We start from the raw sequence: 24,883 nt of genomic DNA, 5'->3' as shown, positions 1-24,883 counted from the left end.
TTTGCCCTTAGCTTCTCCCACATATGAAAGAACAGTTCCTGGTCCGATGACGCTGAGCCTCCCCACTTTGAGAAGCTTGTAAGTGCAGGAAGCAGGGAGGAGAACCCACATCTTACATTTACATTTTGAATCGCCAAACCCTACTTTTATAAAGGGATGCTGTATCATCTAAGATGCCTTGATAACAGAAAGTATTTTATTTCAGCGGTCTCCTTACTGGTCTCCCTGCTTCCAGGCTTTCCACACCCTCTTCTATGCTCCTCGCCACCGCCAGAGTGAACTTTCTCCAGTGTCCCTGCCCTTGTCTCTCTCCTGCCTGAAGTCCTTCATTGGCTCCATGTCGCCCATAAACCAAAGTTCAAGCTCCTTAATATGACCCAAGAGGATCTTCATGATCTGACCCCAGGTGCCTCTTTAGCCCCATGCCCTTCCCCTTACTGTCACAGTCTTTACACTCCAACACCATCAACTGGCACTCCATGCTGTCTTATGCCCCCATACTTCTGAGTGTGCTAATCCTTCTACCTGGAGCTTTCTACCATTATTCCATTCTTTGTACTTCCTTTGGATGGCATGTATTCTTCTGTTGTTATGCTCATAACACTGTATCGTAATTTATTTGCTCAGGTCTGTCTTTCCTACCAGATTGTAAGCTGCTGGAGTACAGACTGTGAGTTAGTCATCTTTGCGGCCCAGTCCCCGTACAGCGCCTCGTACCTAGGAGGCAACCCATGTGCATTTGTGAGATGCATGCATGCATAGATGGATGATGGATGAGCGGAGTCTTCTAAGAGAAATAGAGCAGCGTTGGGACAATATAGTTAAAGTGTCCATGCAACAGGCCCCTGGGAGAAGAAGACACGTGGCCTCTTCTTGAGAGCTCAGACCTTTGTGGAGATGACTGAGCTGTGGCTGAGGCCAGGCAAGGTGTCTAAGCCAAGAATGGGGAACTTTGGGGTGACATGACGGCCTCCTGTGGGACTCACTTCCCATTTTTTTTTCTGGATAAAATGCCCTTGGGGAAACAGACAGCTGAATGTACCTGTGCTGCAGGTGCAAGTGTGCAGGATGAAGGCTGCTGAGAACGAGGTCTCGGATGTGCACTTCAGTGTAGATAAACAGAACATCTCTCTCTGGCCCCGAGGCAAGCACCAGCCTCCGCTCAGAATCTGCTTGGTGCCCTGTGTTCTGCTGTTGGCAGGTCCTTCAACACATGTTCTCTTCTTCTTCTGGCAGAGCCTCCTCCCAAGACGGGTCCATCTCTGGTTCTGAGGAAATCTCTCACAGTCCGGGCTGCAGTCATCATCCTGACGCTGGGCCTGGCTGCTTCCATCCTGCTGCAGGCTGTTCTCTGTAAGTCCTCACGTTCTGTCATCCAAGCTTGGTCTTTCTCCACAGTCAGCCAGCTCCCTCAACATCCAGACCCTCTGTTCAGTTGTGTCTCCCACCTCTGGCTTTTCCATTTGTCTTGTTTCCCCTCTTTCCAGGGGCAGTCTCTGGGTCCCCTGGGTCCAAGTAAGATGAGCTGCTGCTCTCTCCTTCCCAACCCCGGGGAGATTTTCCGGATTGAGATCAGCACTTGCATGCTTGGGCTCAAGGATATGCTGCTTTGTCCCCAGGAAACATTCACCCATTTCTTCATCCCGTGTCATCCCCACTGCGCCCCCGAGCTGTGTTCTTTTTGTGTGGAATCTTGTGGGCAGCTGTTAACAGTGAGCAAAATGGTTTTTGATCCCACAAAAGAAGGGCTTCTAACTGCATTCAGCCCTGACTGACTAGGTGGAGAGTCTGCCAGTGAGCCAACAGATCTCCTGGTTCACCATTCTCACCAGGACCCCTTCATGTTCTTTTCATTTATCTTCCCATTCCTGCTGAGGTCATGTCAAGGGAGACTTCCTACTTGTTCACTGGTTGTGTGACTTATCTTTCCTCTTCTTCTGCTCTGCCTAACCCCTCATGTTCTCTGCTAGCAGAGCCTTCTTCCTCCCACCAGGTCTCCAGAAAGCAGGGGGAGGCAACATCTGTCTTCTCCCTTCAAGGCTTTGGGACATATTTGGTCTCAGACTAGGAGCCTCTGAGCAGAGTTTCCTCTTGGTTTGTTTTTGGTCTCCTATCTGCCACCCGAGCCTGTAGCCTGAGCAGAGTGTCATGGTGGGTGGGATAAGGGAAGGGTAGAAATGGTTTCATAATTCCCTCTTTCCATATTCTCTGGAGAAGTCACTTCCAGATTGGAAGTCTGCATGCCTGGCCCCCATCATGGCCACAGGGGGCCTGTGGGTAGATGTGGGAAGGGTGCTGCCCTAGTGGATGCCACTGTAGGGGCCTCTGGAAGGAGGAACTGGGAATCAAGTGATGGAGCCCCCAGGGATGCAACAAGGAAGTAACTGAGGGCATCCTTTTACCAAATGTGCCTCAAATATGCAAAGCAAGTTTAGGACTGGGTACTAATCCCTGCTTCTGCCTCCCTATGAGGTCCTCCAACAGACGGTCTGTGTTTTATCAATCTGTGCATTACCTGCATCTGCAAGAGTTCCCAGCAAGTGCTAGGTGCCCATTACATGTTTGTTGAATGAATACATTATGAGTGAATGGAGGGTAAGCAACAGCTCTTTGGGTAGCTTAAGCTTATCCCTTACTTTCCCTTCCTTTTATCACCCTGACAACACTCTGAGTCCCTGGGAGTCCCTTTGCCTGACGTCTTGACTTTCTCAAATCCAGATCCCTGGTTTATGCGTACAATATCAAATGTAAAGAACAATGCTCAGTTGCTGAAAGGCCGTGTGGACAACATCAGCGCTCTGGGCTCTGAGATTAAGAGGAATAGAGGAGGCGTGGAGGCAACCGGCATTCAGGTCCAGAAGGTGAATGCCAGCCTGGATCATGTGCGTTCTCAGATCTGGAAGTTGGAAACTGGTGTGAAGGAAGCCAATGCACAGATACAGATGTTAACAAGAAGTTGGGAGGTGGTCAATGACTTAAATGCCCAAATTCCAGAGTTAAAAAGAAATTTGGATAAAGCCAGTTCTTTAAATGCAAAGGTCCAGGGACTCCAGACCAGTTTGGAGAATATCAGCAAGGTGCTCAAACAGCAAAGTAAGTGATTCAGAAAAGAACGTTGTAAGCTGACCAGTGGCCTGTGGAGCCTTGCCAGCTTCAGGCATGAGGCCATTGGGCTGGCACGTGTGGAAGGAAGGGGAAGAGGAGCTGGGCAGACGTGGTTGGAAAGTTAAGAAACAAGGGCTCAGCAGTGGGCTTGGAGGACTTAGGGGCTGTTCAGGAGAAAAGGGACCAGGGACCAGCATGGGCTCTCACACTAAGGCACAGAGTATGAAGGCATTAGGGAGTCTCTCTGTCCTGGCCCAAACCTAGCCATTAATCCATTAAGTTCCATCCCTGGAGTGTGGGGGCTCAGCCACTTGTGATGGCCAACAGAGAATTGTTTCCTCTTAGGAGGAGGGACCGATTCTTGATCAATATTTTTAACTCTCCCCTATCTAAGCCCAGATACTCTACCACTCTCAGCTAGACTTTCAGCATGTGACACAGTGTCCCTGAGCCCTTACACAAGGACCCAAGGACCCCAGAACCCAGCCCCATTTGCTGCTGTCTCTGGGATCCCACTCGAGAACCACCCCCAGCCAGCATCCAGAGGAAACAGGAACCCCAGTGTTCACCTTTCATCCTTGTTCTCCAGATGACATTCTGCAGATGGTTTCTCAAGGCTGGAAGTACTTCAAGGGGAACTTTTATTACTTTTCTCAAGTCCCAAAGACCTGGTACAGTGCCCAGCAGTTCTGTGTGTCCAGGGATTCACACCTGACCTCAGTGGCCTCGGAGAGTGAACAGGTAAGTTCTGTTCCAATGAGCTCAAAGAAGGGGGTGTATTAACAGCCATATCAGGAAGGATGGGCAAGATTATGGTGCAGTAATCCCCAAATACCAGTGACTTAACAATGAAGGATTACTTCTCAGTTGCACTACATGTCCAACAAGGGCCTGCAAGGGGTTCTGCCTGTGTGGTCACTCAAGGACCTAGGCCAAAGGAGACTCCTTCTCAGTGTATGGTTCCACAGTTGCTGAAATAGGGAAGGAGAACATGGCAAATCGTATGTTGGCTCTTAAGCATCTGCCTGGAAATCACAGATATCACTTTTGCTCACATTTCATTGGCTAAAGCAAATGATGCAGTGGTCCCAGCTTCAGAGAGGGCAGGGAGGTACAATCTTTCTAGGTGCCCAGAAAACAAAAACGTTTGTGAATAACATTAATAACACTACATAACCCTACCTAGTCTCCTACCTAGTGAGCAAAATATTGAACGAGCCCCTTTCATCTGGGAGGTGGACTAGTAGAGCAGGTAAGAGTGTGTGCTCTGGGGTCTAGAGCCCTAACCCTGCTCCTAACTGGTCCCAGAGCCTGGGTAGTTATTTAACTTCATTAGATGGGCCTATTGATCAATGAAGCACACATGATAATAGTACCTGCTTCAGAGAACAGCTGACTAGATGCATATAAATGCACGGTGCCTTGCACATATTAAGCGCTCACTGCATTTCAGTTATTAGTATCTGGGCCCTTCTCCTGGGGTCCCTGCTCTGGGGTTTAGCTGAGTCTTTCTTGTACTCCAGAACCTACTTCCTGAGGAGCGGAAAGGCCCAAGACCTTGAGACCTGAGTCTGTTAGTTGCGGGGAAAAGACAAAGACTTTGGAAGATGGACTCTGGGCAGGGACAGGAAGGGGCTTGAGAGAGGTCAGTGTGTGTGGTATGTGGGGGCTGGCACTGAGGACAGAGAGAACAAGAACAAAAACACCCAGAGAGACAGATGTTCCACTTGCACATTGTAGCAGGTGCCTCACTCCTTCTCCTTCCCTATAGGAGTTTCTGTACAAGATGGCAGGTGGACTTTTCTACTGGATCGGCCTGACCAAAGCCGGGAGTGAGGGGAACTGGTACTGGGTAGACGATACTCCATTTAACAAGGTCCAGAGTGCAAGGTAAGCCCCGGAGCCTCCTTCCCAGCCTGACTTTCCTGGGCCAGGACCAGGGCATGAAGGACGGGGTGACTACGGGGTTTGTGGTTCTTCCCTGTCCTCAGGTGGTAGGAACACTGAGCTGAGATCTAGCTCACCTTTGCCACTAATTTCCTGTGGGACTGGGGACAAATCCATGGCCTCTCCATGCCATCTGGGGTTTGGCGGCATGGCCTTCTACCCATCCTCGGCAGATCTCCTGTTCTATGTCTCAGTCTTTGCAGTGTGGGTTTGCGGAGGGCCTTGAGAGTGGTGGGATGGCTTGGCTCTAAGTTGGGAGAGTGATTTCAGGCTTTGAGATTGACGGCTCACCAGTCCCCTTCCTCTCAGGCATGGGTACAAAAACTTGTGATGCTATCACTCAGGAGCAAAGCTGGGACTGAAGTCATTCATTTCTTCATTGGATGTAAGTTTTTCTTTGTTTTTTCCTTTGGTAGGTTCTGGATTCCAGGTGAGCCCAATAATTTTGGGAACAATGAACACTGTGCCAATATAAAGATGTCCTCGCTTCAGTCATGGAATGATGCCTCCTGTGACAATAAGCTCCTTTTCATCTGTAAACGGCCCTACATACCATCAGAACCATGACGGGACTGGTCCCAAGTTTGCACGTTGAGCTCCAATGCTTGTTGAACTAGAGAAGCTGCCTCTCTTTCTTCCATATTCCGGGATGGCTTTGCACCTTCACTTTTCTGGCTTCAAAATTGTCCCAGAGGCATCCTGGAGTTCATCTGCTTTGGCTGGGAATTCTCTGACCCCATAGAGGCAGTTGGAGTGGAAGGGAGATCTTGGAAAAGGAGAGGAGGGGGGAGAGGATTTAGAAGTTCAAATTGCCTCAGGAAGGTGATCAGAAACTTGCGGTTCCCTTTCCCTTCAGAGAAGCCTCAGTTTTATCACATGAAAGTTGCTTCAGACCACCCAAGCAGTTCTCCTGATACCGATGTTCAGGGCTTTTCCAATTGATCCCCCAGAATTCCCATTTGCCTGCTTAGGGGGCCGTGTTCTCAGTGGGAAGAGCTCGGCTCTTAGAGACCCCGTCTAGGCCCTGTTCCCATTGCTCTCCATCCACATCCCCTGAGGTCTAAGCCCCTTCTTCTCTAAGATGGGGGCAACTGGTTCAGCTCGGGGGCTGACACGGCAATGAGTCTCTGTTAGAGCTGGACCAGCATCCACGCTCCTTCTTGCTCCCCTTTGCTCGGCAAACTCCGAGGCCCAGCTCTGTTTTTCTACAGTCCTCTGCCCAGCCCCCCTGTTTCACCTCCTGCACATCCTCTTTCATCTGCATTTCCTCTCTTCCCTTTAGGGACAGAGTTCACCTGCAAACTTCATCAGAGTCAAATGCTGCCTGGGTAAAGCATGTTTTACCTCTGTGAGCATGTTTTGTTCCCAGCTGTACAGGTGAATATGCCGTCAAGGCCATCTGCTCTGCCGGACATGGAGTTCTGGGGTATCCCCAGGAGATAGTTGGAGGCCCCAAAATGACAAGGGGTAGAGAAGATTCAGCTCCGGAAACGCCACAAATATGAGCAATGCTTACCCTTGGTTTTTATTGAACTGAAGGAGAGTGAGGTCTGCAGCATCATGTCCCTCCTGGTGGTCTTTCCTCTCAGAAGCTCAGTGGACAGTCTGTTGCCTGGCTTTACTCCTGAAGGTGTAAAGTTGACATTATTTCCCATCCTTCACGAAGACCCTGTTTGTGGGTATCAGGTCCCGGTGCCCTGGTCCAGTGGCTGAGGCAGGGATCTAGGCAGGGGCTGTACTGCTAGGAGGGGAGCAGAGAAGGAGAAGGAAGGAGGTGGTGCGAGCACAGGGGTGGGCTCAGTAGGGCGTCCTCCTCTCCTTCGGTCCTCATTAGGGCTCTCAGTAGGGTCCTGAGGACAGGACATTTTCCTTCAATGACTGTGACCAGCAGGTGGTGTTTTGGGTGCAAAGGGGTCAGGCTTAGGGCAGGGGCATTAGGAGGAAGCTTGAAGTAACATGGGGCAAATGGGATTTTTAAAATATGGCAATGGCAGGGCACCTGGGTGGCTCCGTTGGTTAAGTGTCCAACTTCTGTTCAAGTCATGATCTCACGGTTTGTGAGTTCGAGCCCGACATCGGGTTCTGTGCTGTCAGCCGGAGCCTGCTTCGGATCCTCTGTCTGTCTGTCTGTTTCTTTCTCTCTACGCCCCTCCCCTGCTCATGCTCTTTCTCTTTCTCAAAAATAAATAGACGTTTAAAAAAATATGACAAGGGGGGTGCCTGTGTGGCTCAGTCTGTTAAGCGTCTGACTCTTGATCTCAGCTCAGGTCTTGATCCTATGGTCATGAGTTCAAGCCCTTCATTGGGATCTGTGCTTGTTGTGAAGCCTACTTAAAAAAAAAATGAAATAAAATAAAATAGGCAATGGATGAGGGATGGGCAGTCAGTGATCATGTCCATGCAGGAGCATTTGCAGGCCAGTTCTAGAGACTGCTGAAGTCTGAGGGAGTGAGTATCTCAGGGCAGAGAACATGGGCAAGCCAATGTGGCTGCTGCAAGCATGAAAGAATTCTTCCACATTTCACTAAGAAACATTTTGTTGTTCCTACTCTTTGTAATTACAAGCAGCAAATTATGGGAGAATTTTATTTCTTCCCCATGTCGGGCCTCTAGTCATAGCATGAGCTGATACAGAAATTGAATACAAGCTACTTCTAGGGAGCTATCCCATTGTGTTTTTGAACATTTCGCTTTCCCACCTGACATGTTCGTCCTGATATCTGAGCTGCCGCGTTGAGTAGCATGTGACCCAGCCCCACACTCCGCGTTCCTCCCTAGGTGGCACTTGTCACCAGGCCAGCTGATTCAGAGGCTTGTAGCGTAAGGCCTAAAATTTCATGTGCTGCTGTGACATCTTTGAGCCCCAGAGCCCAACTATGCATTCCCCTGATCTCACCAGATATGTCCCCCTACCTGGCTAGTTCCTCTATCCACTGGACCAGCTGCACTGCACCCAACTTTCAACCTAATGGGTTCCACTAACCCACCCACCAACCTGGGAAACTATTCCAATGAGACAATCATGTCCTGCAGGAATCAGGGCCCCTGTAAGTTCTTGTTACCATAATGCCTGCCTACCACAGTCCTTGCTGGTTCACTGTGCTTGCAGGCATAACCCCTGTGGGACCCTGCATAGCATGTGGTCTCCTCCTCTCTAGACTGTGAGTATATGACTAATAAACCACTGCTCAGTATTAGGTGTCATCCGTTTGGTCTTCATCCCCTATTTAGAGCAGGAGATCCCTCCCTCACTGTTATAGACCGAATGGTTGTATGTCCTCAAAATTCACGTGTTGGAATTCTAACCTCCAATGTGATGGTGTTAGGAGGTGGGGCCTTTAGGAGGGCTTCACCCTCATGATGGGATTAGTGCCCTTATAAAAAGAGAAATGAAAGCATGCTTCTCTCTCTGCCAGGTGAGGATACAGTGAGATGACAGTCTGCACACCAGAAAGAGAGCTCTCTGCAGGAACAGAATAGCCAGAAACCTGATCTTGGACTTTCCAGCCTCCAGAACTGTGAGAAAGAGGTTTCCCTTGTGTAGACCTCTTAGTCTGTAGTATTCTTGTTGTAGCAGTTCGAAATGACTGAGTCACTCACCCCTGGGATGAACAGGAGGAGAACAGAACAAGGCTGCTCAGGGATCTCTGGTTGGTCCTGGTGTGAGGAGGTGAGCAGGACAATCTGACCACTTCTCTGGGAAAGAACTTGGGTGTGGAAATACCCAGGGGATGATGCAGCTAACGGGGAAGTCCAGCGGGAAGGCCCTGGGTTAGAGAAGGGCTGATAGGGGCCATCATGGGGCACCTGCAGAAACAAGGATAAGCAGCAGCTACAAGGCAGAAAGTAGAACACATGGAAGTATACCTGGCAGGGAAAAGAGAAAGGTGCAGAGGAGAGAGTAGCTGAGATGCAGAGGGGAGGGCAGCAGAGTGAAAGCCCAAGAACTCTGGCTGCTGAAGTTCCTCAGATCCAGCCCAGCCCTCCTGGCCCTCCTGGGTCCTGTGCATGTGGATCCTGTGACAAGACTTGCCCATGTCCACCCCCTTGCCTTTTTTTCCAAATGGAAGGAGACTGAGTCAGTGAGGAGTCTGTGCCTCATCTTGTAACCAGCCAGAATAGTGTTACCATGGCGTCCCCACTCATGAAGCTGGGACAGCTACTGCTTTGCCTTGTCTTGTGATCTTGGCTCACTTCTCCCCACATGCTGGGCTCACTTCTCCAGTGAGGTCACTTCATGGGTACCTGCCCTTCTGCTCGTGGTGGGACCTCACCCAGGAAATCCTGGCATCGGTAGTACATTAGTCCCTATCTCAGGTCGGGGGTGGGCATCATCAGTACCTAGCTCTTCAGGTCACAGACACCATAATATTTCTTTTTTTAAAAACATGTTTATTTATTTTTGAGAGAGAGGGTGGGGAGGGGCAGAGAGAGGATCTCAAGCGGGCTCTGCACTGTCAGCACAGAGTGCTCTGTGGGGCTTGAACTCACGAACCGTGAGCTGAAATCAAGAGTTGGACACTTAACTGGGAAAAAGTTGGGAGCCAAGAATGGGTGAGAACTTTGTCACAGCCAACTTGTATATTCTTTTTATTATGGTAATTTTTTTTCCTCATTTAGTAGGCTAGCATCCTGGACATGCCCTCTCTCAATGTTGTAATAAAGTACTCTTGAAATACATATACTTTTGTATTTGGATATAAAAGAAGAGGAGAAAAAAATTTTTGACTCAGTTTTGCTGATTGATCTAGATCTTATGAACAGGTACATACTATAATATTTTATTTCTCTGTTTTTATACTTCCTCCAAATCTGTCTGTCCATTCTATTCTTCTATCTTTTAAATTTTTTAAAAAATGTTTATTTTATTTTTGAAAGAGACAGAGTGTGAGTGGGGGAGGGGCAGAGAGAAAGGGAGACACAGAATCCGAAGCAGGCTCTAGGCTCTGAGGTGTCAGCACAGAGCCCGATGTGGGACTCAAACCCATGAACAGTGAGATCATGATCTGAGCTGAAGTTGGACGCTTAACTGACTGAGCCACCCAGGTGCCCTTATCCTTCTATCTTCCTTCCTTCCTTCCTTCCTTCCTTCCTTCCTTCCTTCCTTCCTTCCTTCCTTCCTTCCTTTTTCCCTCCTTCCCTCCCTCCTTCCTTCCTTCCTTCCTTCCTTCCTTCCTTCCTTCCTTCCTTTCTTTCTTTCTTTCTCTCTTTCTTTCTTTCTCTCTTTCTTTCTTTCTTTCTTTCTTTCTCCCCCCCTCTCTCTTTCTTCTTCTTCTTCTTCTTCTTCTTCTTCTTCTTCTTCTTCTTCTCTCTCTCTCTCTCTCTCTCTCTCTCTCTCTCTCTCTCTCTCTCCCTCTCCATTTGCCATGCTTGTAATCCTTCTTTCACACTGAGCAGCCTCCTGTTTAGGTAACTTCCAGTTTTTAGTCCCACCTTCCTAAGTTAGCAGTAGAATTGCATGTGCAGTCTTCCTTGAAGAGAGGTACAGGTATGAAGTCTGGGCCCCACTGAGCAGATTCAGCCAGGAGAGACCTTAGATTTGGTCCTGCTGTTTGTCCAGGGTTCAGGCAGGGTTTGGTGTTGCCGTACCTTAGAGGTATCTCCGTGTTGTCGGAGCATTCTTCCTGCCAGTCTCCCTTCCAAAGTCTGCCTCTTTGCTCTCCTGAGATCCCATTAACTATCTGATATCTTTTTTTAAACAACTTTAAAAATAGAATAATTTCAGCTTTACAGAAAAATTGTGAAGATAATACCTAGAGCTCTCAAATACTTCTGCCTATTTCCCCAATTATTAATATCTTACATTAATATGGTACTTTCATCACAATTAATGAACCAATATTGATACATTGTTACTAACTAATGTCCGTATTTTATTCAGATGTCCTATGTTTCCCTAGTGTCCTTTCTCTATCCTAGGGTTTCATTTAGGGTCCCACATTACATTTAGTCATCCTGTCTTCTTAGGCGCCTCTTGGTTGTGATAGTTTCTCAGATTTCCCTTGTTTTATTATTATTATTATTTTTTATTCTCATTAGTTAACATACAGTGTAGTCTTAGCCTCAAGAATAGAACCCACTGATTAATCTCTTACATATGACACCTAGTACTCATCCTGAACAGTGCCCTCCTTAATGCCCATTACCCATTTAACCCACCCCCACCCCCCCATCAACCTTCAGTTTGTTCTCTGTATTTAAGAGCCTCTTAGGATTTACCTTCCTCTCTGTTTTTATCTTGCTTTTCCTTCCTTCCCCTATGTTCATCTGTTAAATTTCTCAAATTCCACATATGAGTAAAATCATATAATATCTGTCTTTTTCTGATTGACTGATTTCGCTTACCATGCCTTCCAGTTCCATCCATGTTGTTGCAAATGGCAAGATTTCATTCTTTTCCATTACCGAGTAGTTTTCCATTGTGTGTGTGTGTGTGTGTATGTATTATACATGGATTAAGAAGATGTGGTGTATATATATATGTGTGTGTGTGTGTGATGTATATGTATATATATATATATATATATATATACATATATATATCACATCTTCATACACACACACACACACACACACACCCCACATCTTCTTAATCCATTCAGCAGTTGGTGGACATTTGGGCTCTTTCCATAATTTGGCTATTGTTGAAAGTGCTGCTATAAACATTGGGGTGCATATGCCTCTTTGAATCAGCATTTTTGTATCCTTTGGATAAATTCCCAATATTGCAAATGCTGGGTTGTAGGATAGTTCTATTTTTAATTTTTTTGAGGAACTCTGTTTTTCAGAGTGTTTGCACCAGTGTGCATTCCTACCAACAATGCAAGGGTTCCCCTTTCTCCACATCCTCGACAACATCTGTTGTTTACTGAGTTGTTAATTCTAGCCATTCTGACCAGTGTGAGGTAGTATCTCATTGTGGTTTTGATTTGTATTTCCCTGATGATATGTGATGTTGAGCATTTTTTCCTGTGTCTGTTTGCCATCTGGATATCTTCTTGGGAAAAATATCTGTTCATGTGTTTTGCCCATTTCTTCATTGGATTATTTGTTTTTTGGGTGTTGAGTTTGGTAAGTTCTTTATAGATTTTGAATACTAACCTTTTATCAGATATGTCATTTGCAAATATCTTCTCCCAGTCCATCAGTTGCCTTTTAGTTTTGTTGATTGCTTCCTTTGCTGTGCAGAAGCTTTTTATCTTGCTGAGGTCCCAGTAGTTCATTTTTGCTTTTATTTCCCTTGCCTCTGGAGACATGTCAAGTAAGAAGTTGCTGTGGCCAAGGTCAAAGAGGTTGCTGCTTGTTTTCTCCTGTAGGATTTTGATGGTTTCCTGTCTCACATTTAGGTCTTTCATCCATTTTGCATTTATTTTTGTGTATGGTGTAAGAAAGTGGTCCAGTTTTATTCTTCTGCATGTTGCTGTCCAGTTCTCCCAGCACCATTTGCTAAAGAGAGTCTTTTTTTCCATTGGGTACTCTTTCCTGCTTTGTCGAAGATCAGTTGGCTATATATCTGTGGGTCCATTTCTGGGTTCTCTATTCTATTCCAATGATCTATGTATCTGTTTTTGTGCCAATACCATACTGTCTTGATGATTACAGCTTTGTATACAGGTTAAAGTCTGGGGTTGTGAGCTTCCAGCTTTGGTTTTCTTTTTCAACATTACTTTGGCCATTTGGGGTCTTTTGTGGTTCCATACAAATTTTAGGATTGTTTGTTCTAGCTCTGTGAAGAATGCTGGTGCTATTTTGATAGGGATTGCATTGAATGTGTAGATCGCTTTGGGTAGTATCAACATTTTAACAATATTTGTTCTTCCAATCCATGAGCATGGAATATTTTTCCATTTCTTTGTGTATAGTTTTCAGTGTACAGATCTTTTACCTCTTTGGTTAGGTTTATTCCTAGGTATTTTGTGGGTTTTAGTGCAATTGTAAATGAGATCGATTCCTTGACTTCTCTTTCTATTGCTTCATTATTGGTGTATAGAAATGCAACCGATTTGCATTGATTTTATATCCTGTACATTGATTTTATATCCTGTAATTTTGCTGAATTCATGTATCAGCTCTAGCAGTTTTTTGGTGGAGTCTTTTGGGTTTTCCATGTAAAGTATCATGTCATCTGCGAAAAGTGAAAGTTGACTTCTTCCTTGCCAATTTGGATGACTTTTATTTCATTTTATTATATGATTGCTGAGGCTAGGACTTCCAACACTGTTTTAAACAACAGGGGATGAGAGTGGACATCCCTGTCATGTTCCTGATCTCAGGGGGAAAGCTCTCAGTTTTCCCCCATTGAGGATGCTATTAGCTGTGGGCCTTTCATATATGGCTTCTATGATGTTAACGTATGTTCCTTCTATCCCGACTTTCTTGAGGGTTTTTATTAAGAAAGGATGCTGTATTTTGTCAAATGTTTTTTCTGCATCTATTGACAGGATCATATGGTTTTTATCCTTTCTTCTGTTAATGTGATGTATCACATTGATTGATTTGTAAATATTGAACCAGCCCTGCAGCTCAGGAATGAATCCCACTTGGTCATGGTGAATAATTCTTTTAATGTACTGTTGAATTTGATTTGCTAGTATCTTGTTGAGAATTTTTACATCCATATTCATCAGGGATATTGGCCTATAATTCTCCTTTTTAGTGGGGTCTTTGGTTTGGGGATCAAGGAAAGTTGGCTTCATAGAATGAGTCTGGAAGCTTTCCTTCCATTTCTATTTTTTGGAACAGTTTGAGAAAAATAGGTATTAACCCTGCTTTAAATGTCTGGTAGAATTCCCCTGGGAAGCCATCTGGCCCAGGACTCTTATTTATTGGGAGATTTTTGGTAACCGATTCAATTTCTTTGGTTATGGGTCTGTTCAAATTTTCTATTTCTTCCCATTTGAGTTTTGGTAGGTGCAGGTGATTTGTCCATTTCTTTCAGATTATCCAGTTTGTTGGCATACAATTTTTCATAGTATTCTTTAATAATTGTTTGTATTTCTGTGGTGTTGGTTATGATTTCTCCTCTTTCATTTATGATTTTATCTATTTGGGTCCTCTTCTTTTTGAGAAGTCTGGCTAAGGGTTTATTAATTTTGTTTATTCTTTCAAAAAAACAGCTCTTAGATTTATTGATCTGTTCTACTGTTTTTTTAGGATTCTATATTTTTTATTTCTGCCTTAATCTTTATTATTTCCCTTCTTCTGCGGGCTTTGGGGTTTATTTGCTGCTGCTTTTCTAGCTTCTTTAGGTGTAAGGTTAGGTTTGTATTTGGGATCTTTCTTGCGTCTTGAGACAGGCCTGAATTGCGATATATTTTCCTCTTAGGACTGTTTTTGCTGCATCCCAAAGGGTTTGGACTGTGATGTTTTCATTTTCATTTGTTCCATGTATTTAAAAAATTTTTTTAATGTTTATTTATTTTTAAGAGAGAGAGAGAGAGAGAGAGAGAGAGAGACAGAATGCGAGAGGGGGAGGGGCAGAGAGAGAGGGAGAAACAGAATCTGCAGCAGGCTCCAGGCTCTGAGCTGGAGTCTGACATGGGGCTGGAACTCTCAGACCATGAGATCATGACCTGAGCTGAAGTTGGATGCTTAACCGACTGAGCCACCCAGGCACCCCTGCTTCCATGTATTTTTAAATTTCTTCTTTAGGGGCGCCTGGGTGGCTCAGTTGGTTGAGCGTCTGACTTCAGCTCAGGTCACGATCTCGCGGTCCGTGAGTTCGAGCCCCGCGTCGGGCTCTGGGCTGACGGCTCGGAGCCTGGAGCTTGCTTCCGATTCTGTGTCTCCCTCTCTCTCTGCCCCTCCCCCATTCATGCTTTGTCTCTCTCTGTCTCAAAAATAAATAAAAGTTAAAAAAAAATTTAAATTTCTTCTTTAATTCCCTGGTTAACTCATTCATTGTTTAGTAGAATGTTCTTTAACCTCCATGTATTTGGGGGCTTTCCAAATTTTTTCTTGCGGTTGATTTCAAGTTTCATAGCATTGTGATCTGAAAATATGCATGGTATGATCTCAGTCTTTTTGTACTTGTTGAGGGCTGTTTTGTGACTAGTATGTGATCTCTTTTGGAGAATGTTCCATGGGCACTCAAGAAGAATGTGTATTCTGCTGCTTTAGGATGAAAAGTTCTACATATATCTGTTATGTCCATTTGGCCCAATGTGTCATGCAGAGCCATTGTTTCCTTATTGATTTTCTGCCTAGATGATCTGTCCATTGTTGTAAGTGGAATATTAAAATCACCCACAGTGATGGGCATTGAGGAGGGCACTTGTTGGGATGAACACTGGGTGTTGTATGGAAACCAATTTGACAGTAAATTATATTAAAAAATAAAATTAAATTAAAATCACCCACAATTATGGTATTATTATCAATAAGTTTGTTTATGTTTGTGATTAATTGATTTATATATTTGGGTGCTTCACATTGGGGGTATAAACATTTACAGTTGTTAGCTCTTCTTGATGGATAGACCCCTTAATTATGATATAATGCCCTTCTTCATTTCTTGTTACAGTTTTTCTTTTAAAATCTAGTTTGCCTGATATAAGTATGGCTACTCCAGCTTTCTTTTGACTTCCAGTAGCATGATAGATGGTTCTCCATCCCCTCGCTTTCAATCTGAAGGTGTCCTGTGGTCTAAAATGAGTCTCTTGGTGCATTTAGTCCATTTAAATTCAGAGTGATTATTAAAGATATGAATTTAGTGCCATTGTGTTATCTGTAGATTTCATGTTTGTGGTGATATCTCTGGTCCTTTGTAGTCTTTGCTGCTTTCCACTCACAGAGTCCCCCTTAGGATCTCCTGCAGGGCTGGTTTAGTGGTCATGAACTCCTTTAGGTTCTGTTTATCTGGGAAAGCCTTTATCTCTTCTTCTTCTATTCTGAATGACAACCTTGCTGGATAAAGGATTCTTGGCTGCATATTTTCCTATTCAGCACATGGAATATTTCCTGCCACTCCTTTCTGGCCTGCCCAGTTTCAGTGGACAGGTCTGCTACTACCCTTATGTGTCTTCCCTTGTAGGTTAAGGACCATTTGTCCCTAGCTGCTTTCATAATTCTCTCTTTATCTTTGTGTTTTGCCAGTTTAACTGTGATATGCCATGGTGTTGACCTGTTTTTGTTGATTTTGAGGGGAGTTCTCTGTGCCTCTTGGACTTGGATGACTATTTCCTTCCCCTCGCTCTTCTTCTTCTAGAACTCCTATGATACAGATATTGTTTCATTTTATGCAATCCCTTAGCTCTCTAATTCTTCCCTCATGATCTAGTAATATCATTTCCCTCTTTTTTTTTCAGCTTCATCATTTTCCATAATTTTATTTTCTATTTTACCTATTCTCCTCTGTTTCTTCCATCCTTGCTGTCACTGTATCTAGTTTATTTTGCATGTCATTTATAGCATTTCTTAATTCATTGTAACTAGTTCTTAGGTCTTTTATCTCTGCATCAAGAGATTCTCTGCTGTCTTCTATGCTTTTTTTTTAAAGCCCAGCTATTAGTCTTATGACTGTTATTCTAAATTCTTGTTCAGATATATTGTTTATATCTGTTTTGAGCAATTCTCTGGCTGTGATTTCTTCCTTAATTTCTTTTGGGGAAAATTCTTCTGTTTTGTCATTTTGGTTAAGTATCTGTCTTTGGCGTGTTTTAATAGCTTGTTATATGACCTGCACCTGTGAGTACTAGGATATTAAAAAGGGGTCATACACTGTCCAGGGCCTGGCACTTCAGAAAGTGTCCTGCACCTCGATCCTGCAAAGCTGTCTCCTTCTAGCTGTGGAGATCCTTTTGCTACTCTGCAGATTGCATGCACTCTGCTGTTGCATTTTGGTTGCTCTATTCCACTTGTCAGTCCTCTACAAAGCTCTTCCTTGCTTGTAGTGGTGGAATGTTTGGGCCTTCAACCAGGTGTGCTGTGATTTGTTTGTTGAAATAACCCTGGAAAAAAAGGAAAAGGTGGGGGAAGACTGATCCCATAAAAAGAGAAAAATGAAAGGGTAGAAAAGGAGACCAAATAGAGAATCAAAAACTATAAAGCTAAATCCAGAGAAAGAGAAAGGAAAATAAAGATAAAGAGATAGAAAAGGCGTAGGGAAGTCGGGCCTGTTTTTTGTGGTGCCTCAGAGGCGGCAGGCTGCTTCAGGATGAAACTGAACATCTCTTTCCCAGCTACTGGCTGCCAGAAACTCATTGAAGTGGATGACGAATGGAAACTTTGTACCATTTTTGAGAAGCGGAATGGCCACAGAAGTTGCTGCTGATGAACAAGGTGAAGAATGGAAGGGTTACCTGGTCTGAATCGGTGGTGGCAGTGACACACAAGGCTTCCCCATGAAGAAGGTGTCTTGACCCATGGCCATGTCTGCGTGCTGCTGAGTAAGGGGCATTCCTGCTACTGACTAAGGAGGACGGTAGAAAGAAAGTGCAAATCTGTTCAGGGTTGCATTGTGGTTGCCAATCTCAGTGTTCTCAACCGGGTCTTCGTGAAGAAAGGGAAGAAGGGTATTTCTGGACTCACTGATACTACTGTGCCTCATCACCTGGGGCCCAAAAGAGCTAGCAAAATCTGCAAACTTTACAGTCTCTCAAAGGAAGATGATGTCCACCAGTCTGTTGTGAGAAAGCCCCTTAACAGAGAAGGTAAGAAACCTAGGACCAAAGCACCCAAGATTCAGCATCTTGTTACTCCCTGTGTCCTTCAACACAAATGTTGGTGTACCGCCTGGAAGAAGGAGTGCAGTAAAAAAAAATAAGCAAGAGGCTGTAGAATATGCCAGACTGGTGGCCAACAGAGTGAAGGAGGCCAAAGAAAAATGCCAGGAAAGATTACCAAGAGGCAGAAGCTGTCTCCTCTGAGAGCTTCTACCTGTAAGTCTGATTCCAAAAATGAGATTGTTCTAAGAGGAACAAATAAGTAAGATCGGACATCAAAAAAAAAAAAAAAAAAGAAAGGAAGAAAAAAGTAAAAAATGTATATATATAAAAAATACAAATATATAATACATAATATATATTATGTATATAAATAAATATATAATATATATTTTTATATAATTTATATCTATTATATGTATGTGTATATATATGTAAAGAAATCAGAAACTATGAGTCTGATTCCAAAATAAAAAACAAGAGGGTAGAAAGAAAAAGAAAAGAAAAAGACAAACAAACAAACACCAGTTGTCTGTCGGTCCCTGGGACTGGTGGCTGTGCTGGTCTGGAGGAGAGGCCCTCTGGTTCCGTCAGTGTCAGTCCCCCCCCCCCCCCCCCCACCTCCCCAGCTAGCAGCAATTAGAAGGCATGGAGCAGCCGGGATTGGTGTAAGCAGATCCCGCCTCCACGGGGTGGGCTGCTGTGCTGCTCCCTAAAGCCCCACCATGTTGGTGGGAGAAAAATGGTGACACCCCAGTCTCTCTACCCCGGACTGGGTGTCTCAAGCCACACTGCTCAGGGGCAGTAGGCTTGCCCTGCTCCACAGTCTCCTGTGCCTCCTAGGGGTTCAGCTGGGATTCAAAACCTGATGTGTTAAAGGACCCTCCCCCCCCCCCCCCCCCCCCCGCCCCGTCCCGACCCTGTTCTGGTGTAGGCCACTCAGCCCTGCTGATAAAAGGCCTTTGGCTGGCGCCTGCAGAGCCTTTCGTCCTTGAGGAGGCAATAAACCCTCTTCCCAAAGTACTCGAGGAAGAGGACTATTCCCTCCCAGCGTACGTACCCCTGAGATGGCTACAGCGCCCCCAGGGTGGGCTCCTTCTGCCCCAGGAGTGCGCACATACGGCTCCCGGCTCCACTCCGGAGAAAGTCGCTCACTTTAGGAACCTCTGAGTTTCAGCTCCTAAGGCTGTTTGCAAAACAGAAACTGGCGCTCTCTGGAATTCTCTTTCCCCAGTGCATGGTCTGGAGAGGTTTTCCTTTTGGGCAAACTCGATAGGGAAGCCCTCTCTCTTTCTCTCTCTTTTGTCTCCGCACAGAAGGGGTTCCCTCCCTCCGGGCCTATGCTGTTTTCTCTCCCCCAATTCACATACATGCACCCCAGTCCTGCCAAGCTGTCTCCCTCCAACTGTGGAGATCCTTCTGCCACTCCGCAGATTGATTTTCTGGGTGTTCCCAGTGACCTGATGTCAACCCAGCTGTGTTTGAGGGACGAGGAAAATCCTGGTCCCCCTACTTCTCCGCCGTCTTAACTCTGCCTGCACCTAGACTTTCCTTGTTTTTGGTAACCTTGTCAATTTTGTGGAGAACTGGTCAGATATTTTGTAGACTGTCCCTCAATTTGGGTTTATCTGATATTTTTTATCCAACTAGGGTGATGTGTTTTAGGAGGAAGACCTCAGAGATAAAGTGCTATTCTCATCATGGGTACACACTGTCGACATGACTCATTACTGGGTGCTGCCCTTGATCTCCAGGCTGAGGTAATGTTTGTCAGGTTCGCTTACTACAAAATTACTCCTCCCCCCCCTTTCCATTTTGTGCTCTCTGGAAGGAAGTCTCAGTGTTAGTGCATTTGGGATGCTATAATAGAATACCACAGATCAAGTAGCTTATAAACAACAAAAATTTATTTCTCACAGGTCTGGAGCCTGGAAATCCAAGATGAGGGTGCCACCGTGGTTGAGTGAGGGCTTCCTCCAGTCACCGACTCTTGTGTCTTATTGTATCCTTCTGCATGATGGAAGGGGCAGGCAAGTTCTCTGGGACCTCTATTGTAAGTGCACTAATCCCATTAATGAGGACTCTACCTCATGACTTAATGCCTCCCAAAGGCTCCACCTCCTAATACCATCAAATTGGGGGTTAGGATTTCAACATACAAATTGGGGGGGGGGGGACACAAACATTCAGACCATAGCAATCACTGTGTGCAGCCCACACTTAAGCTATGGGGAGGTGTGCTCTACTTTCTTGAGATTCAAGTATGTACACAAATTATTTGGAATTTTTCTGTGTGGGAGATTTATCTATTTGCTTATTTATTCAAATGTTTACTTATCAGTATGGATTCATGGGTTTTATGCTTTGGGTTATAGTCCAATAGTACTTCATTTATTTTCTTGCTCAAATTGTTCCAGTTTCGGCCATTAGGAGCTCTTTCAGGTGACTCCTATGTGTTTTTTAACATTCTTTCATCATTTTAAAAAACATCTCTTTATTTCCAAGCGTGACAAAATACTACAGATTAATTTTGTATATTTTCTGCCCTGGTCGTAGAATCAGCCATTTCTCCAAGGAGCCCTGGTTTAATTTTTTTGGATAATGATATTAGAAACCAAGATTTGGGTACTGTGTGTGTGGTCACTGCAACTGGGGTGTCATTGCTTCTTCTTAGCTGAGGGAGCTAGATCATGTGTGTATGGATACCTAATTAAAAAAAAAATCATTATGCCTGCAATATGGTGACAAGACTTGAGAGGAGCAAGACTAAAGACAGGGAGAACAGTTAGAGGATTAACCCAGTTAAGGGCACCTGGGTGGCTCGGTTGGTTAATCTTCTGACTCTGGATTTCGGGTCAGGTCATGATCTCATGGGTTCATGGGATTGAACTCCTCGTCAGGCTCTAACAGTCTGGAGCCCACTTGGGATTCTCTCCCTGCCCTTTCCTGGCTTGTGCTCTCTCTCTCTCTCTCAAAACAAACAAACAAACAAAGATTAACCAAATTAAAGCCGGGTGAGATGGTACATTGATGCCTGTGATGTGATGGATTGTTGTTGTTGTTGTTGGATTTGCTGTGGGAAGCAAAGTTGGGACCCTTTGTGAAGCTGGGTACAGGGGCTCACATCCTGCCCCAAAGCTGCCTCTTTCCAGCCCTGACTCTGGCTGCATCAGGTTTAGTGTCAGGGCCAGGCAGACTCTCCCCAGTAGCATTCTGGGTAGCTCCACGCCTACAATCTCCAACAAAAATCCAGCATTGGGTCACATGCTCATCCCTGAAGCAATAAGGGAGATCAAGCCATAAACTCATTCCTGGGGCTGGGAATTGGGTATGGGTTTAGCCTCACCCCTACTGGACAGGCTGAGGAGGAGGGAAGCATCGTTCTTAAGACAAATACCAGGAGAGATGCCTGAAGACAGGAGACTGCTCAGGGCCTCTCTCTCCTTTCCATCAAAACTGCTGAATCTAGGTACTTCCTGGAAGACAGCTGACCATCATGTGTTGATAGGGATTGATATGGGTGACTGAAAAGCTTCTGCAGCTACGAGTATGCATCTCTAGGAGTATGGCTCTGTACCCTTCAGTAGGGAAGGAAAAACCAATGTGTAAGAGGTTCTAGCTGATGAGTGGTTCTGGTATTAATGTATAAAATGTCCATTTGATTTATTCTGGCCAGAGAACAGAGAAACCTCTCAGCAAGGATGTAGCAATCCATTGTTTCCTGCTGGCAGATGGTGTTCTTGAAGGAGAAATAAGAGCTGGATGCCTGGAGTGCCTGGGTGGCTCAGTCGGTTAAATGTCTTGCTTTGGCTCAGGTCATGGTCTTGCCCTCCTTGAGTTTGAGCCCTGCGTGGGGCTCTATGCTGACAGCTCAAAGTCTGGAGCCTGCTTCAGATTCTGTGTGTGTTTCTCTCTCTGCACCTTCCCTGCTTATGCTGTCTCTCTCTCATAAAATAAATAAACATTTAAAAAAAAAAGAGCTGGGAGACTGGGGTAGGGAGGGGAATGGGGACAGAGAAGCAGGGGCAGGATGGGGAGTCCTGCTGGTCACACCTGAGGCGACCACCTCTGCAGCACTATGCCCTGTCTTAGCCCAGACTCTGCCCCTTTCAGTTCTGCTTTTAAGGCTCCCTCAGCTTCTCAGGTCCCAAGAAGAATCAGCTTCTGAGTGGGTTTGGCCTGGGCCCTTCCTGTGTGTGGGGAGATGGAAATCAAGGCAGGCCCTTGCTTTTCTTTCGCCACCCAGGACCTCTTATGGGCCTCTGGGGAGGTACTTCAAGCAGCTACCCTTTTACAAAGGTGAAAGTGTTTGCTCAACACTCGTGGGGTCTCAGGCAGAGCTGTTGACTGCTCCAGAAATGGATGCCTTCACGTTCCTCCTGTGTCCTTTCCTCTCAGGTCAGCTTTCAATGGACAGGAGGTAACAGGCCAACAGGTGATGGCTCCACACTCGACACACACACACACACACACACACACACACACACACACACACTGCCATGGCATCATGAACTGTATATACAGGCAACCGCCTCCTTCCTCACCCTGCATATCAGCTGTGCACTCAGCTGGCTGAGTTGACAGTAGCATGCATGACAGGAGCTCCGCTTAGACGGAGGCTGTTCTCCTGACCCTGCCTCGGGATGAGGCGCTTGAAGGATGGCTTCTCCAACATTGCATTTGGGCTGCAGGCTTTTTAGCACTCAGAGGGTCTGTGGGAAGCTGACTCTGGGATTTGGGAACAGGATGTAGAAACTGAGTGTGAAAATAGGAAAAAATAGCGTGAAAATAGGAAAAAGCAACAATAAGGATGGCACAAGCCATTTGCCAGGTAGAACCGACATCTTGTAAACGGGTTACTGGTGAGATAGAGGACAAATATGTAATTAGACTGTTATGAGTTAGAGAAAATGTGATCCATTTTGATAAGATTATAACCATCTGAAGTATTGGGGAACCAAGGAACAAGAATCCACCATTAACCTCAGAACTGACTTAGGGAAGGGTGTGATGACCAGCCAGTGGAAGTATTCATTCTGCTCAGCTGTTTACCCCCTTGTGGGGCTGGGGACTTTGGGCTCACATGGCTCCACCAGGATGTCTCACTTCCCTGTTTTCTAAGTCCAGGCCCACAAGCAGCAGGGACTCCCTGAAGCAGGGAAGTTGCAGTCTCACTGCAAAGCTGCACATTGGCTTATCCATCAGTTTCTTAGTTTGTCCCAAACTCAATCGACTCAAGGGAGCATGGATCCAATTGGCCAGAGGGGCAAAATTGGATCAAGTTGGTTCCCATTTGCTGTTTTCTGATACCAACCAATTCTCTGACATCGAGCTGGTATTCTCACAGTGACTTTTGGAGTCAGCACAGACCCCACAGGTGAAGGGCTAAGTCCCACAAGATTGCCCCCACTTCAGATTCCACCCGCAAGTGGAGTCTCCGGGCAACCCACACATCTGTGCAGCCGACTGCAAATTGGGGGACTCTGGTGACCCTCCCTAGCTTTGATAATTCACTAGAATGACTCGCAGAACTCAGGAAATCACTGTTTACTATTACAGTTTACAATAAAGGATACAAATGAAAAGCCAGATGAAGAGATATGGAGAGATACGTAGGGCTAGGCTCAGAAGAGTCCAGAGCACAATAGCCTCTGTTCCTGTGGAGTTAGGATGTGACACCCTCTGGCTTGTGGATGTATTCACTAATGAGGAAAGCCCTTGAAAGTTCCTCAAATCTTTTGTAACCCAATCTCCTGGCCCCCTCTCCCACCTGGAAGTCCGGGGTGGGGATGGGGTTGGATAGGTGGGAGTTTGGTTTTTCTGGGATCAGTTCTTATCCTGAAACCATCTAGGGGCCCATCGTGAGTCACTTCATTAGCATAAGCTCAAGTATGCTCAAAAGGGGCTCTTTATGAAAAATAAAAAATACTCCTATCATTTGGGAAATTCCAAGGAACTGGGACAAAGACCAAATACACTTTTATTTATTTATTTATTTATTTATTTATTTATTTATTTTCTTTTTTTTTTAATTTTATTTATTTATTTTTTTTATATATGATATTTATTGTCAAATTGGTTTCCATAAAACACCCAGTGCTCATCCCAAAAGGTGCCCTCCTCAATACCCATCACCCACCCTCTCCTCCCTCCCACCCCCCATCAACCCTCAGTTTGTTCTCAGTTTTTAACAGTCTCTTATGCTTTGGCTCTCTCCCACTCTAACCTCTTTTTTTTCCTTCCCCTCCCCCATGGGTTCCTGTTAAGTTTCTCAGGATCCACATAAGAGTGAAACCATATGGTATCTGTCTTTCTCTGTATGGCTTATTTCACTTAGCATCACACTCTCCAGTTCCATCCACGTTGCTACAAAAGGCCATATTTCATTTTTTCTTATTGCCACATAGTATTCCATTGTGTATATAAACCACAATTTCTTTATCCATTCATCAGTTGATGGACATTTAGGCTCTTTCCATAATTTGGCTATTGTTGAGAGTGCTGCTATGAACATTGGGGCACAAGTGCCCCTATGCATCAGTACTCCTGTATCCCTTGGATAAATTCCTAGCAGTGCTATTGCTGGGTCATAGGGTATGTCTATTTTTAATTTTCTGAGGAACCTCCACACTGCTTTCCAGAGCGGCTGCACCAATTTGCATTCCCACCAACAGTGCAAGAGGGTTCCCGTTTCTCCACATCCTCTCCAGCATCTATAGTCTCCTGATTTGTTCATTTTGGCCACTCTGACTGGCGTGAGGTGATACCTGAGTGTGGTTTTGATTTGTATTTCCCTGATAAGGAGCGACGCTGAACATCTTTTCATGTGCCTGTTGGCCATCCAGATGTCTTCTTTAGAGAAGTGTCTATTCATGTTTTCTGCCCATTTCTTCACTGGGTTATTTGTTTTTCGGGTGTGGAGTTTGGTGAGCTCTTTATAGATTTTGGATACTAGCCCTTTGTCCGATATGTCATTTGCAAATATCTTTTCCCATTCCGTTGCTTGCCTTTTAGTTTTGTTGGTTGTTTCCTTTGCTGACAAATACACTTTTAAAAAAATGTTTATTTTATTTATTTTTGAGAGAGAGAGAGAGCACGCGGGGCAGGGACAGAGAGGAGGAGGGGCAGAGAAAGGGGAGGGGTAGAGAGAGGGGGACAGAGGATCTGAA

The 24,883-nt window shown here is 45.2% G+C and overlaps 1 protein-coding gene and 1 long non-coding RNA gene across 3 annotated transcripts; both read left to right on the top strand.

Moving 5' to 3' along the window:
* Positions 1-1,068: 1,068 nt before the first annotated feature.
* On the top strand, positions 1,069-8,416 carry CD207 (CD207 molecule). The gene is made up of 6 exons (XM_027072258.2): positions 1,069-1,144; positions 1,237-1,353; positions 2,719-3,093; positions 3,695-3,846; positions 4,877-4,995; positions 5,469-8,416. The coding sequence occupies exons 1-6, from the start codon at positions 1,069-1,071 to the stop codon at positions 5,617-5,619; spliced, it is 990 nt and encodes a 329-aa protein (XP_026928059.1). The 3' UTR covers positions 5,620-8,416.
* A 1,073-nt stretch (positions 8,417-9,489) lies between these two features.
* LOC128311224 (uncharacterized) lies at positions 9,490-20,031 on the top strand. Of its 2 annotated transcripts, XR_008289397.1 has the most exons (4): positions 9,490-9,816; positions 17,232-17,702; positions 19,380-19,474; positions 19,634-20,031. It is a non-coding gene; the product is annotated as an uncharacterized LOC128311224 (long non-coding RNA). The 2 variants fall into 2 exon arrangements; XR_008289396.1 differs by lacking the exon at positions 9,490-9,816 and having other exon boundaries at positions 14,955-17,702.
* Positions 20,032-24,883: the final 4,852 nt, after the last annotated feature.

Source organism: Acinonyx jubatus, chromosome A3, assembly GCF_027475565.1.
Source record: "Acinonyx jubatus isolate Ajub_Pintada_27869175 chromosome A3, VMU_Ajub_asm_v1.0, whole genome shotgun sequence".
Classification (NCBI taxonomy): domain Eukaryota; kingdom Metazoa; phylum Chordata; class Mammalia; order Carnivora; family Felidae; genus Acinonyx; species Acinonyx jubatus.
This window is presented reverse-complemented; position numbering and strand designations above follow the sequence as displayed.

Excerpts from the sequence above, each read along its gene's own strand:
- CD207 (XM_027072258.2), top strand. The coding sequence starts at position 1,069 with ATGAAGGCTGCTGAGAACGAGGTCTCGGATGTGCACTTCAGTGTAGAT. Across the intron at positions 1,145-1,236 it reads CATCTCTCTCTGGCCCCGAG|AGCCTCCTCCCAAGACGGGT; the intron begins GCAAGCACCAGC and ends TTCTTCTGGCAG. Across the intron at positions 4,996-5,468 it reads AACAAGGTCCAGAGTGCAAG|GTTCTGGATTCCAGGTGAGC; the intron begins GTAAGCCCCGGA and ends TTCCTTTGGTAG.